Below are 12,923 nucleotides of genomic sequence, written 5' to 3'. Positions count from 1 at the left end.
AGATATAAAAATTCCCATTACTACTTAATGCAATGTTGTCTCCAAAATACGCGAAACTTTACTAATATTTGTAGTTGAATACACATACCTTGTAGGTATATCTCCTATCTCTGAAAGCTCTGACAGTATCAACATAGAAACTGTTCTCCTTCTGACAGATGGTGGTGTATCTTTCTTCCATTCTAACAGGTAAACCAGTTTAAATCCATATGTAAAAGGATAGAATCAACCTACCAATTTTAAACTTAAATGGAACAAAATGAAAAGTACAAAATAAATTGTCCTTCAAATTTTCTACATATATTGATCATACATTTTTTGCTTTTTAATTTGCTATGTGCCAAAAAGCAACAGTTAAGAAATTTTTATTCATTGCATCGTATTACAGACAGCTTAACGCGGATATTAAAATAAAAAAATATAAGATCAAAACCAGTTTTGATGATTTCGTGATGCCGAATGCTTAAACTAACAAACCTGCTATCAATTTTATGATTTTTATTTTTATAATCGTGGAAAATTGACTGTCATACGAGGATATGCATTCAGTATGGCTGAGAACCGGTTCTAATCCTACGGATATTAATCGATTTCGAAGGCATATTGGAAAAATAAAATATTCTAATCTCTTTCATCTATAAAACATATGTTTATATTTCTTTTGTTTCATTCAAAAATATTTTATCAATGAAATCCCATTTACACTTTCTATTGTCTATGTATTTTTATTTTCATCTGTTATATGATGATAAAACAAAATATTGTTCTATTCAATAAAGAGACAATATAAAGTACATTTTTGCACTCTAAAAATTCAAAAAAAATATGTAAACAAGAACTATCATCTTGGAAAGTGGCGCAGCAATAACAATATTATATCCTATAAAATAAAGTAGTAAGCGTTTTTTGTCTGTCCCGAAGGATCTCGCTAACCGCTGAACCGATATTGTTCTCCTTTGCAGTGAAGCTTCTTATAGGTCCTGGGAAGGTATCTTCACTCCCCTCCCCTCCCCCCCCCCAAAAAAAAAAATTGTTTACTCTTTTGAAACTCAAAGTTAAATGGAATGAGGTCGACTTTTCCCCCTCCTACCTTAAGTGCCCCTAGAGGCTTATAGCGTAGCCGCTAGTACTAAACATAGGAAGTAAAAGAAAACAAATGAGGATCCTCTCTCAGGGATAAGAAGACAATGGACGATAAAAATTTATATACATTCCCAATGATGATAAACAAAATTACCCCCTTTGTAGGATAGAATTATGGTTGAAAATTTTGGGCACTGCTGGTTATCCAACCAACGAATCATAATTTACCAGATTTTCGGCCAAAAAATGAGTGTTATTCATAAAGCTTTGGCAACCTTATTAACATTGACAGCAAAAATGACGTGTACGTATCTACTCTGAAAATGAATTTCTAGTATTCATTCGAATACGGTGGACAGGAACCGGTTCTCATCCATACGAAAAAACTTTGTCTAGCATAGTATTATATTTAGCTTTATAAGAATATAAAAATGTACAATCATAAGATTAAAGCCAGTTTTTTTAACTGGTTTAAATCTTATAATTGTAATTTCTATATCCGCGGAAAGCTGTTTATAATACGATGCGAGAAATAACTATTACTTTCTATATGTTTGACTGTTCTTCAAGTTTCAATTATATATGTTCTTTTTTCTTTGCTTAGATTTTGTCTTTCTTGATGTGATATTTTTTACAGTGCATATTGATATAGTAAACAATTGACACAACACGACGTATATATGATAGATTTGGGTTTAGTAGAGTAAATATGCTTTAACATTGCACATCAACATAATATAGCAAACATACCAATAGTATCTTTTGTGACTAAAACACAACTTTTATTCATTGTAATTTCAAAGAAAAAATATAATTGTTTGAATTATTGTTGATGTGCAATGTTAAAGAAATTTACCTACTCTTTTTATTTTGCAAATATTTTACTGTTCATGGTAAGTTTTATTAATATCTTTAGTAGCCAAGCTATAGTACCCCTCAGAATGCCTGTCTGTATATCCTTTTATATAAAGTAACAGGATGTGTGTTTGTTTGTCTGTCTGTTTGTTTGTACCGAATGATCTCGGTAATCGCTGAACCGATCGGGTTCTCCTTAACAGGGTAGCTTCTCATTGGTCCCGGGAAGGTTTATAACTATTTTGGAGGAGGGTACCACCACCCTCCAAAGAGAAAACGCCCCGAGGAAAAAATTACTCCCCCCTCAAAAAAATAGAATAGATATAGAATACGTGGATATTATATATTCACGGGGGAAAATTTGTCTTCAATTTTAGTCTCTTATATAGACCTAATTTATTTGTCAGTTCGCTCATCAAGTATTAGTAGGGGAAGGGATGGAGTAAATAGGGTATATGGAGGGTATCGTTAATTTAGCCAACTGAAAGTATCATTTTATAAGAGAAAATGAAAATCTGTTGCAACATCTAAAAAATTATAAATCAATTTTCTGTTCGTATTTTGAAGAAGTGGTTATCTCTGCATTGATATAGAACTTACTTATGTTAATATTCCTTTGACTATTAAGCATCTTCTCTATAACTCAATTTGTTAATCCATAACCTCATGAGTAACCTTTCAGATTTAAAAAAATTCCTTGTGAATATTATAAATAATATTTTTGACACCAATCAATCTACCTATCCTATTGGAAAAATGAGTAATATATTCAAAATCAATATTCTAAGTAAAAGAATAAAGGTGGCAAGAGCAATGTATAACTGTCCACACAGGACATGGTTCCTGCCCCGATTTTGTATTGGATCTTTGAAATCAGCTATCAGCGTTGGGAATAAAAAACACAGCCAAATCCCTACAAAAAAAGCAATATGCTAGCAGACGAATAGTGTCTCTGCCACTTGGGGCCTGGATTGTACATCTATTATTTCTTATACATTTATTTAAAGGACAACTGAACATGTATATAATCTAATTCCTATTTAGGCTGATTTGAATGATGAAAAAGTGTCAAGAAACAGACAACCAACCAAGAACAATCCTAGTTTTAAGTCATTATGTGTATGTAGTAGATTTTTTTGTGTATTATTATGGGAATAATGTAATATTAATATTGTAATGTCAGTACTTGTTTAAATCATATTCAGATTAACGATATTTTGAGCTTTAATAAATGTGTCTTCGTGTTATTTGTAATTTGTATCAATAGAATAGATGTATTAACCTAGATGGTGAATCAGACAACAATCCGTTTCAAAATTTCGACAATATATAAGCTTATTTCTAAGATTTATGATAGCAAAACTGATAAAGAAGAAACTGATAAAATAACGTTTTCTCATTCGTTAAATTAATAACATTGAGGACTTTTATTGAATTTTGATTGATTGATTCATTAATTAAGTGTCAAAACGTTTTAACCACTAATTGTAATCATAAGAAAGAGTAGTTTTAGATTATGTACATCAATTTATTGGCTATTGTTTATCCCTTTAGAATCATGAGTCTTTTGAACTAACATATTTTAATATTGATTTAAACTGGTTTAAATTCCTGGTAACATGGGTCTTCTTGTAAGCTTTCCTACAATATTCAGCCAATCTTTTCTTCTCGTGCATTGCTTGCTCTTCCTGAGTATAAAAAGCATTGTGAAGAAAATGTAAAAATCATGAAAATACAATTACAAAAACAAAACAAGTGTCTACGTTTTAGTTGTTTCAAGTGAGAGGGAGGTTGAAACTAAAAAAATCTAATACTCAAAAAGATACTTTGTAAGTGGAAACATTTTAGTGTAAAAATCCTTAAAATAAAGTAACAGGATGTCTATCTGTTTGTTTGTTTGTATGTTTGTACCGAAGGATCTCTCTAACCGCTAAACCGATCGGGTTCTCCTTTACAGGGTACCTTATCATAGGTCCCTGGAAGGTTTATAACTATTTTAGAGAAGGGTACCACCACCCTCCCAAGAGAAATCACAAAAAATCGAAACTTTATTCTACGTTGAGCCTCAAACACTTTATAGAAATTTTTTTCTTCTCAAAACATTTGAAGTGCAACTAGAGGCCTCTAGGGGCGTAGCCGCTAGTAAGTTAAATATACTATCAAGGAACACCTACAGAATAGCTTTGCCAATTATGTTTTCTTACCTTGTTCAATTTATGGAAGGGTCTGTTAGGTTCACCCGGAAATCTTCCCGGGAACTTTTCAGTTTCCAGCTGTTGTTGGATCCGGTGGTACTCAGACCTGGAGGCGGGCATCACCTCGCCGCGCCACATCCACGGCATCCGCCGCTGGCACCTATGTAGTTAGTAGGGTTGTCAATCCGTATCTGAATTCTGGATCCGGAATCCGCCTAATTTTTAGTCAATTTTGGAATCCGAATCCGGAATCTGTTTTTAAATAGCGGATTTGGATTCTTAATTGGTAGGCTAAAATTAGCGTCTTTGGTTTTTTCTTTCAACTACCGCTTTTTTTAAGGCAAAGATTATCATCATTACATATAAAATCTTTTAAAATCTGGTTCAGAAGTTTGTCGGAAGTGAATTATAGAGAACACCAAGAACATTAATTTTTAGGACATATGTAGCACTTTATTTAAAAAAAGCCTTTTAAAATATTGCTAGAATCAGGAATCCGAATCCAGAATCCGCCAAAAATAAGAATACGGAATCCGCCATTTTTTTGACGGATTCTTGTAAGAATCCGAATCCGCTCCAAAAATTTGACGGATTGCCATCACTAGTAGTTAGTATCATAAAAGGATGGCAAAGGAAGATATCAAATTAATATTATTATAGTCAGACAGATAGCAGGAAAGCGTGATAGTTAGTGGATAGCAAGGACGATAATAGGATAGCAATATAGATAGAGATATATAATAGGATAGCAAGATAGATAGCAGGAAAGCTTGATAGTTAGTGGATAGCAAGGACGATAATAGGAAAGCAATATAGATAGAGATAGATAATAGGATAGCAAGGCAGATGACAGGAAAGCACGATAGAAAGTATATTAGAAAAATAGATAGTAGGAAAGCAAGATAGATAGAGATAGATAATAGGATAGCAAGACAGATGGTAGGAAAGCATGTAGATAGTATATTAGCAATATATTGGCAGGAAAGCAAGATAGATAGAGAGATAGGTAATAGAATAGCAAGACAGATGACATGAAAGCACGATAGATAGTATTTTAGCAAAATAGATAGTAGGATAACAAGATAGATAGAAGGAGAGCAAGATAAATGATATAATATTAAGATATTTAATAGGACAAACAAGATAGATAGATAGATAGATAATAGCATAGCAAAAGCGATGACAGAAAAGAATGATTAAAATAGTATTATAAGAAACATAGGATAGCAAGATAGATAGCAGAAAAGTATGATAGATAGTAAGATAACACTATACTATAAAGAGTATGATAGCAAGATAAAAGCTAGGAATGCATGGTAGATAGAATGGTACCAAGAAAGATAATAAAATCAATATAATATACTTTGCCAGACAGGTAAAGTTGTCAGAACTGAATTTAATTGACATTACTTTGCCTTTAATGATGGCATCTAGAAAGATGAATAGATAAACGATAAATATCAAGAAATAAAATACTGACGTAAAATAGTTCTTAAATGCATTGGTAACTTTAAAATATACTTACTTTGCCCCAGGACGATTATAGTCGCAGGCAGCGCAGGTTGATTCGTCTACCATAGCTGAGGGCTGTAGCCTGTTGCAGTCAAGGTTTCCGTAAAATATTGTAATAGATTTATTGCCCTAAATGGTCAGTCAGATCCAATAGTCCGACCAAATCAAAAAGGAATTTATATCAGACGAAGATTGTTTTCAAATTTGCTTTAATTACAATGAACGAGAGACAAAATTTTATAGAATAAACCTACTATTATTCTAAGAAAGTTGACTTTAAATAGAGGACTTAGCACATGGATGAAATGAAAAAATAACTGCTTTTATAACTAAATGTATACACTTTCTAACCAATAATATAGTCAGATTGTTCCTACACTGATTTCATTTTCTCCAAATTATGGGATTTGGGATATATACTTCCAATATTTAATGTAAAAATTTAAAGGAGACTACTTTTATAACCCTGCGTGCACAGAGTTTATGGCACAAACAACCAAATAATTGAAAATAACAATAATATTCATGGCAACCCTGCCTGTTTGTGAGAATAATATTGGGGTACATGGCACCCACGTCCAAATGGTAGATAATAGGATTCTCCAAACGATTAGGTACATCTCTCAGATCACACAGTTTCTCCTAAACAAAAAAGCAATAGGTAATCAATGTATAAAACTAAATGCAACAGCAAAATGCATGTCAATAAAATATATAAAACGGCTGAAATATTTGGATATGCAGTTAGGGAACTTCGTATTGATCCTACGTCTATGAAGTTTTTTAATGTTGTGTATATATATTGTGGACTTAATGTGTTAGTTAATGGATTTATTATTACTTGGATCTTCCACCATATTTTCATGTTCACTATTACGCAGCGGGCTAAAATGACGATATCCCCCATCCACTACCTATACCTCATCTCCTTCCCTCCTACTGGATGAAAGAACTAACCAATAACGAGTTACATGTTAGCAAGCTAAAGGGGTAGTTCCACGAAATGCATTTCATAGATGTAGCTTAACCCATTAACTAGAAAAAATATGCGGTTCACTAAATTAAGTTTAAATGCATTTCGTGAAACTATCCCTTTACGAAAATTTTCCCCCTGCCACAATATCCCTGTATATTCTACAAATATTTGTATAATAATCATCAGTCAATGAGGAAATGCATGCTTACCCTGATATCGTCAAGAACCTCTTGAAAGTTGGTAACTTGATCCAGGGGTATCCCTTCCTCCACCTCAATGGCACGTCTAAACAAATATCCTTATATAAAATTGAAAGGAGTCAAATTAATAGCTAAACGCTGAACCGATATGGTTCTCCTTACAGTGAGGCTTCCCATAGGTTAGAGAGTTTTTAAATTCAAAAGGAACAGTTGCAATTATTATACCTTTTGGTGAAAAAACACTTGTGTAAAAATTTTAACCATTTTGAACAAGTATTATGCCCAGTAATTTCACTTTGAAATTTTGAGGCCCCCCTTATTGGGGTCTGAGGTCAAAAAATCATTGCATCAGAACTATGGCTTCATATGGTACTCCCTGAATAGGTCTTGAGGAGTAGAATCAGGAACTTTTGAAAATTTTCACAATATCTATGTAGTTCCTAGCCTTAGAAAATCTCAAAAACCTCTAAAAAATGGCCAATTTTCAAAAACCCTAAAAATAGCGTTTTTTTACGAAAAGGCATAATAATTGCAACTGCACTACTTGAATTTTTAAAAAATCCGGGAACAAATCCTCTACTATAGGTCAAGGAAAAGTTTATAACATTTTTGGGGGGAGGGTGCTTTCACCCATCCAAGAAAAATCGTCTTTAGAAAGAGGGTTATCCCCCCTCAAAAAATTTTGTTACTTGTTACTTTTTCTTTTTTAACTTTAATTAAATGTTGAAGCTCAGTTATCATCCACCCCCCCCCCCCCCCCTCCTTACTTATTTTGTCCCTACAGGTTTCTAGTTATTTCTAGACAATCATAAACACGACTTGACCTTAAGAAGAATTTTACAAAGGAAACCAACGCTGCTAAAAAGTGTAAACTTACTTTAAACAACGTTCAGCATCGTCATGAAGCATTTGGAAAGCAGCTGGTACCATTCGGAACCTTAAAAAGAATTTTTTTAAATAATAAGTTTAAACTAAATAGGTAACAATACAAGAACGTGATTATTTAGTAATTAGGTAGGTATACACGAAAAGCATTCGAACTTAAATTCAGTAAACCTGATAGTTTTTGTGTTTCAATAAAAACTATATGTATATTTATTTAAGAAATAAATACCCCATGCGAAAGAAATTCATTTTTCTACAGCGTAGTTTCAAAACTATCAGACTTGAAAATCATACTTTTTGTGACATTTGTAACATAATATACATAACAGAGAAACGAACCACTAATCTCTCCATAGGTTGTAATATGACAGATACATGTAATGAGAAGCTGCGCTACTAAAATCATCAACAAACCTGCACGGAATATCTGCCCTGAAGACTCCAGACTCAATGGCCTCCACGTGACCTCCAACATAGGTCTCCGACTCCATAACCTAGAAATAAAATTCGTGATTTTTGTATTCTATACCTATAAAGTGGTCATTTTTCGCGTATTTTCCGTAAAATTGCGAGTAATCTTTTAGTCAAATGCGCGTATTAAGAACAGTTTGACTTAATACGCGCATTTGACTAAAAGCTTACAAACAACTTTACGGAAAATATACAAAAAATGAAAGACAAGTTAGTTTTACAAGTTTTAGAATTCCATATATCTAAGATCTTTTTGTGGTTATTTGTTTGCTAAAAGTGTCCTAATGAATAATGGTATTTATCTTTAATAAAAAGTATCAAGTATTAGTCTGTCCGTCTAAAGCTTAAGATTTTGGTAACCGCGAACCGATTGGGCTCTACTTGAGAGACAATATTTAGTAATAGTTATTTAACAAATACTGCGCAGTTCATAACACACAGAATAACAATAGGGAGGGGCGGCTTAACTTCCCTTCGCATCTTGGGGTGATACCCCTAGAGGCCAAGGGTGCAGCAACTTGTAGGTAACAAACTGATATTTAATCAAATGTGTGACTGTGCCTTAACTACAACTGTAGATCAAAATAGAAATATTTACTAGAGTTGGGCCGGATATTGAAAATGGCCCGATATCTAGCAAATTACCGAATATCCGGATATTGAAAATGGCCCGATATCTGGCAAATTACCGAATATCCGGATATTGAAAATGGCCGAATATCCGGTATCCGGATATTTAAAATGACCAAACGTCCGATATCCGGATACTAAAAATGGCCGGATATTCGGTATCCAGATATTGAAAATGGCCGGAAATCCGACCCAACTCTTATATTTACCTTTCTATCCTCCGTCATCTTGTTGAGAATAGTTTCATATATCCGGCATTGCAAATCAGCCGCATATCCGGTATCCGGATATTGAAAATGGCCGGATATCCGACTCAACTCTAATATTTACCTTTCCATCCTCCGTCATCTTGTTGAGAATAGTCTCATGCTTGTTTGGAAACACAATGTTGGCTTCAAATGCCTAAATAATCAATTTGAAAAAATATATAGGTATCCCATTATTATATAACAGAATAGCGTTTTTTGCTGTAGTTTAAGATCTCGATATCTATGTAACCGATGGAGGAGTTCTCCATTTTATGATCCCAGGATGGTTTTAGGCTTTTCCTACCCCTTCCAATACAGATCTCCTAGATGCTAGAGGCGCATCCGCTAGTATGTACCAAAATAAGTAACAAGGTTTTAATGTTGTACATTATATAAAAGTGCGTAAAACAGATCAATATTTGTCCAACTCTAGACTTAAAGGTCATAAGAAATAGACTTTACCTGGACACATAAAAGAGCTTCACATAAAGTTCCAGAACCTAAAAATAAAAAATGTAAGTAAAATTATCAATAATAAACGAGTCATTAAAAAATAGTTAAATATCGCATCTAATTATGGAGAGCTTTCCGCGGATATTAAGACGAAAATATATACGATTAAAAACAGTTTTGTTAGCCCCGAGAGACTAACAAAACTGGTATTAATTGTATGCTTTTATTTAGGAAAATATTCCTGTGAAATTGTTTATAGGACGATGCTATGCATGATTTTTCAGAATGGCTGAGAACCGGTTCTAATCAAGCGGATATTTAGAAAATAATTTCAAACAAGCTATACAGTTACATACGTTAAAGTACTGACTTGCGAATAAAATCATGTTAAATAGTAGTTGTGCTTATACATACCTTTTCTCAAGACCTCATCCGGCTCCATGGGAATAATGGTGCACAGGGCATACGTGAAGGGGTGGACGTACTTCATGTACAGATAGTACGTGGCCACAGCATCTGAGACGGAGTAATTGGCCAAAACCTAAAATATTTGTTTATTGTATCGTATTATAGACAGCTTTCCGCGTATATTTAGATGAAAAATTATAAATTTAAATCCAGTTTTGTTAGTCCGTGCTAACTAGGTAATTTCAAAAAAAAAAATTTTGGGTCGCGGTTCAAATACCTGTTCTATGCATGAAAATAAGCAATAATATGAATTTTTTTGGTTCTATCTTGATTCTAAGTGGTAGAAGGTGAAATCAAGTTTATTTGAAAATACGCGAAATGAGTCTCTAAACCTGAACATTAAGGTTATTGGTTACCGGTCTTTAGGCTGTCCTGAGGGCACTCTTATATCATTTTAGACTATAAGTTCAAACGGTAACTGCCTTTTATTTGCCTTGCCATTTCTAAAAAGAAAAAGAACGTCTTTCTGGCCCATTTGTGGGCTGAGATCTAAAAAAGTAAAACCAAGGATCCCTTTCTACTCTAAAATCATATATAGAGAACGGAAAAATTTCGACCTTTCAACCTAGTTTTTAAGACAATAACTCTAAAATTGGCCACAGATGAGCTAGAAAAATGTTCTTTAGCATTTTGAAAATGGCATTGGATTCTACTAGGAGGTACCATTTGAACATATATTATGAAACAACATCAAAGGTGACATTAAAGTCGAGAACTGAGAAAATTTAAAGATTCTTGGATTTTGGTAATTATTGTGTTAGTGTGGCCATAGAATCAGTTCTAGGTGTCCAAATCACTTCCAAAGGTGTCAGGGTAATATGCCGGGTCAGATATTTTACCTAAGACCACTAACACTGACCCTCTAATGACTTGACTTGGCGACATGGTATGACCTCCCTGTAAGAGATAGAATATGACAGTTAGTATGTACTAAGACATTTATCCATTAGTATCTGTATTCCTTTTTTAAAGATATTTCAATTTTGAAGCGTTTTACAGCAATTCTTACAAAAGACCCGAAAATAGCCTATTATGGCAAATTTTCATCAAACAAGGATTACAACAACCATAAAAGCGAAGCTCCAAACTGGTAGGACAAACAAACATTAACACTTGTTGAGTGTCAGAATTGAATAAGCAGAATACAAATGTATAAGTTGAAAAAAAAAATAGTAAGTAAATTGTTGTAAAACTGCTTAAATACAAGATACTGTTTAAGGACATACTTACATTTTTAGAACTTGATTATAAACATGTTTTACTTATAGAATTGTACCTTGTTGTAATAGGAATCAGTATTCCAAAAATCAGATAAAAAGGATATTTACATCACATAAAAATGGATATACGGACATTCTGGTAACATTTATAGAGTTGCTACGCTTTCTAAATCATACTTTACTGTTATATAAATAATTATGTCTAAATTAACTGTCTTGGAAAGATGATAATAGCTCTCTATAGTCACATTAACATCAAAGATTGGTCTACTTTAGCTCCCCTGGCAGACCTGGCAAAGTCAAAACTTGGATTTTGAAGGCGAAGGTGAAACATTGAATTTTTTTGTTACCTGTCTTCAGGGTGCGAACTCTAAAGTGTTTTTTTATACTAGGCATCCTTTAATGTTATCTCCTACTCACAATAAGACCTTTCTCAAACACCTTGAACACCATTCTAGCCCAACTGTAGCGGGATTAAGAGCTCCTGTGCCAGCAGGCAGGTTGAAAGATGGACTATTCGAGCTCTCTATACATAGTTTTAATCCTTCAATGATGCCTCGGTTCCACTTTTGTCAGATCTCAATTCACAGAAGGGCTAGATGGAAGCTCTTTATCTTTTTAGAAATAGCAAGAAGAATAAAAGGCAGTTACCATTTGAACTTATAGTCTATAATGACATAAGACTGCATTTAGGGCAGCCCAAAGACGGGTAACCAAGAACCTCGATGTTTTAGATAATTCGCGTATTGGCACAAAAATGCAAAATCACCTTCTAACACTAAGAATGCTTCTAGAAAGCTAAAATTGCATATTTAAGCTTATATCTATGCATAGAACAGGTATTTGTACCGCGACCTATTATTTTCTTTATTTGGTTACATTATGAAATTACCTAGTGCTAACAAAACTGATAAATATTATCATTATAATCTTTATTCTAATATTGATGGAAAGTTGTCTATAATACGATGCTAAACATGATTTTATAACTGAAAACCGGTTCTAATCCGGCGGAAATCTATCGGTTTTGAAGCAATACTTTAAAAATATTCATAATCTATACTGATCATTTGGAAGAATTTAAATTCTCATCATAAAATGTTTTATGAGAAAGTGATTTTTTCTGAAATTATTTTTATCAAATATATTTTTCTTTTCCGCTGTAAAAGGTAAAAATAGCGCAAAATTCAAGATTTTAAGGTATACCACTGGTGGATCCTTTTACCACTAGCTGGCAAAAATGACTAGACTATGAATACCTGTGGCTGTTCCTTGGCCATTTTACACATCTCTTCAGGATCCAACTCAACAGGATCATACCTGGCAACAAGTATAATAATTGACGACAATTTTCCCCTGTCATGATATCCACATATATTCTACTTCCATTAGTTATAAGTCACGAAGTTACCCCCCCCCCCCCCCACGTTCGTACATTTTCAATGTCAGATTTTTAATGATGAAATCACATCTTTTATTTTTTAAACATAAATAAATAGAGCAGAGCTGGATTTTTAAATATGTAGCCATAGCCGTGGCCGTAGCCGTAGCCGTCGCCACTGCAAGTGCTGCCAATAAAACATGGATTTTTAAATGTTTGAAGTATTTTTATTATTATTTTTCATATTTTTACTGAAAATTCAAAAAGCGGTTGTGATTTAAAGATTTAAAGCCGTGGCCACGCGTAGCCAATTTGAATTAAAGATCGCTATTAAATATCGAGCAGA

General features: G+C 33.4%; 1 protein-coding gene and 1 long non-coding RNA gene across 2 annotated transcripts in view; one reads left to right on the top strand and one right to left on the bottom strand.

The window, feature by feature from the left end:
- Positions 1-12,923, bottom strand: part of PolE1 (DNA polymerase epsilon catalytic subunit 1) — a 73,750-nt gene that overhangs the window by 52,995 nt on the left and 7,832 nt on the right. The window contains exons 14-25 of the mRNA XM_080171579.1: positions 12,456-12,516; positions 9,923-10,049; positions 9,518-9,555; positions 9,138-9,209; positions 8,121-8,200; positions 7,699-7,758; positions 6,831-6,906; positions 6,184-6,287; positions 5,659-5,727; positions 4,143-4,293; positions 3,552-3,626; positions 89-184 (exon numbers count right to left, since the gene is read on the bottom strand). Coding sequence (XP_080027705.1) covers positions 89-184; positions 3,552-3,626; positions 4,143-4,293; positions 5,659-5,727; positions 6,184-6,287; positions 6,831-6,906; positions 7,699-7,758; positions 8,121-8,200; positions 9,138-9,209; positions 9,518-9,555; positions 9,923-10,049; positions 12,456-12,516 — 1,009 coding nt within the window. The remainder of the gene's footprint in view (positions 1-88; positions 185-3,551; positions 3,627-4,142; positions 4,294-5,658; positions 5,728-6,183; positions 6,288-6,830; positions 6,907-7,698; positions 7,759-8,120; positions 8,201-9,137; positions 9,210-9,517; positions 9,556-9,922; positions 10,050-12,455; positions 12,517-12,923) is intronic.
- Positions 1,772-3,185, top strand: LOC145328031 (uncharacterized). Its single transcript, XR_013882314.1, has 2 exons — positions 1,772-1,976; positions 2,983-3,185. It is a non-coding gene; the product is annotated as an uncharacterized LOC145328031 (long non-coding RNA).

The sequence above is a fragment of the Acartia tonsa genome, chromosome 9 (assembly GCF_053477335.1).
Source record: "Acartia tonsa isolate MP-2025a chromosome 9, ASM5347733v1, whole genome shotgun sequence".
Classification (NCBI taxonomy): Eukaryota; Metazoa; Arthropoda; class Copepoda; order Calanoida; family Acartiidae; genus Acartia; species Acartia tonsa.
This window is presented reverse-complemented; position numbering and strand designations above follow the sequence as displayed.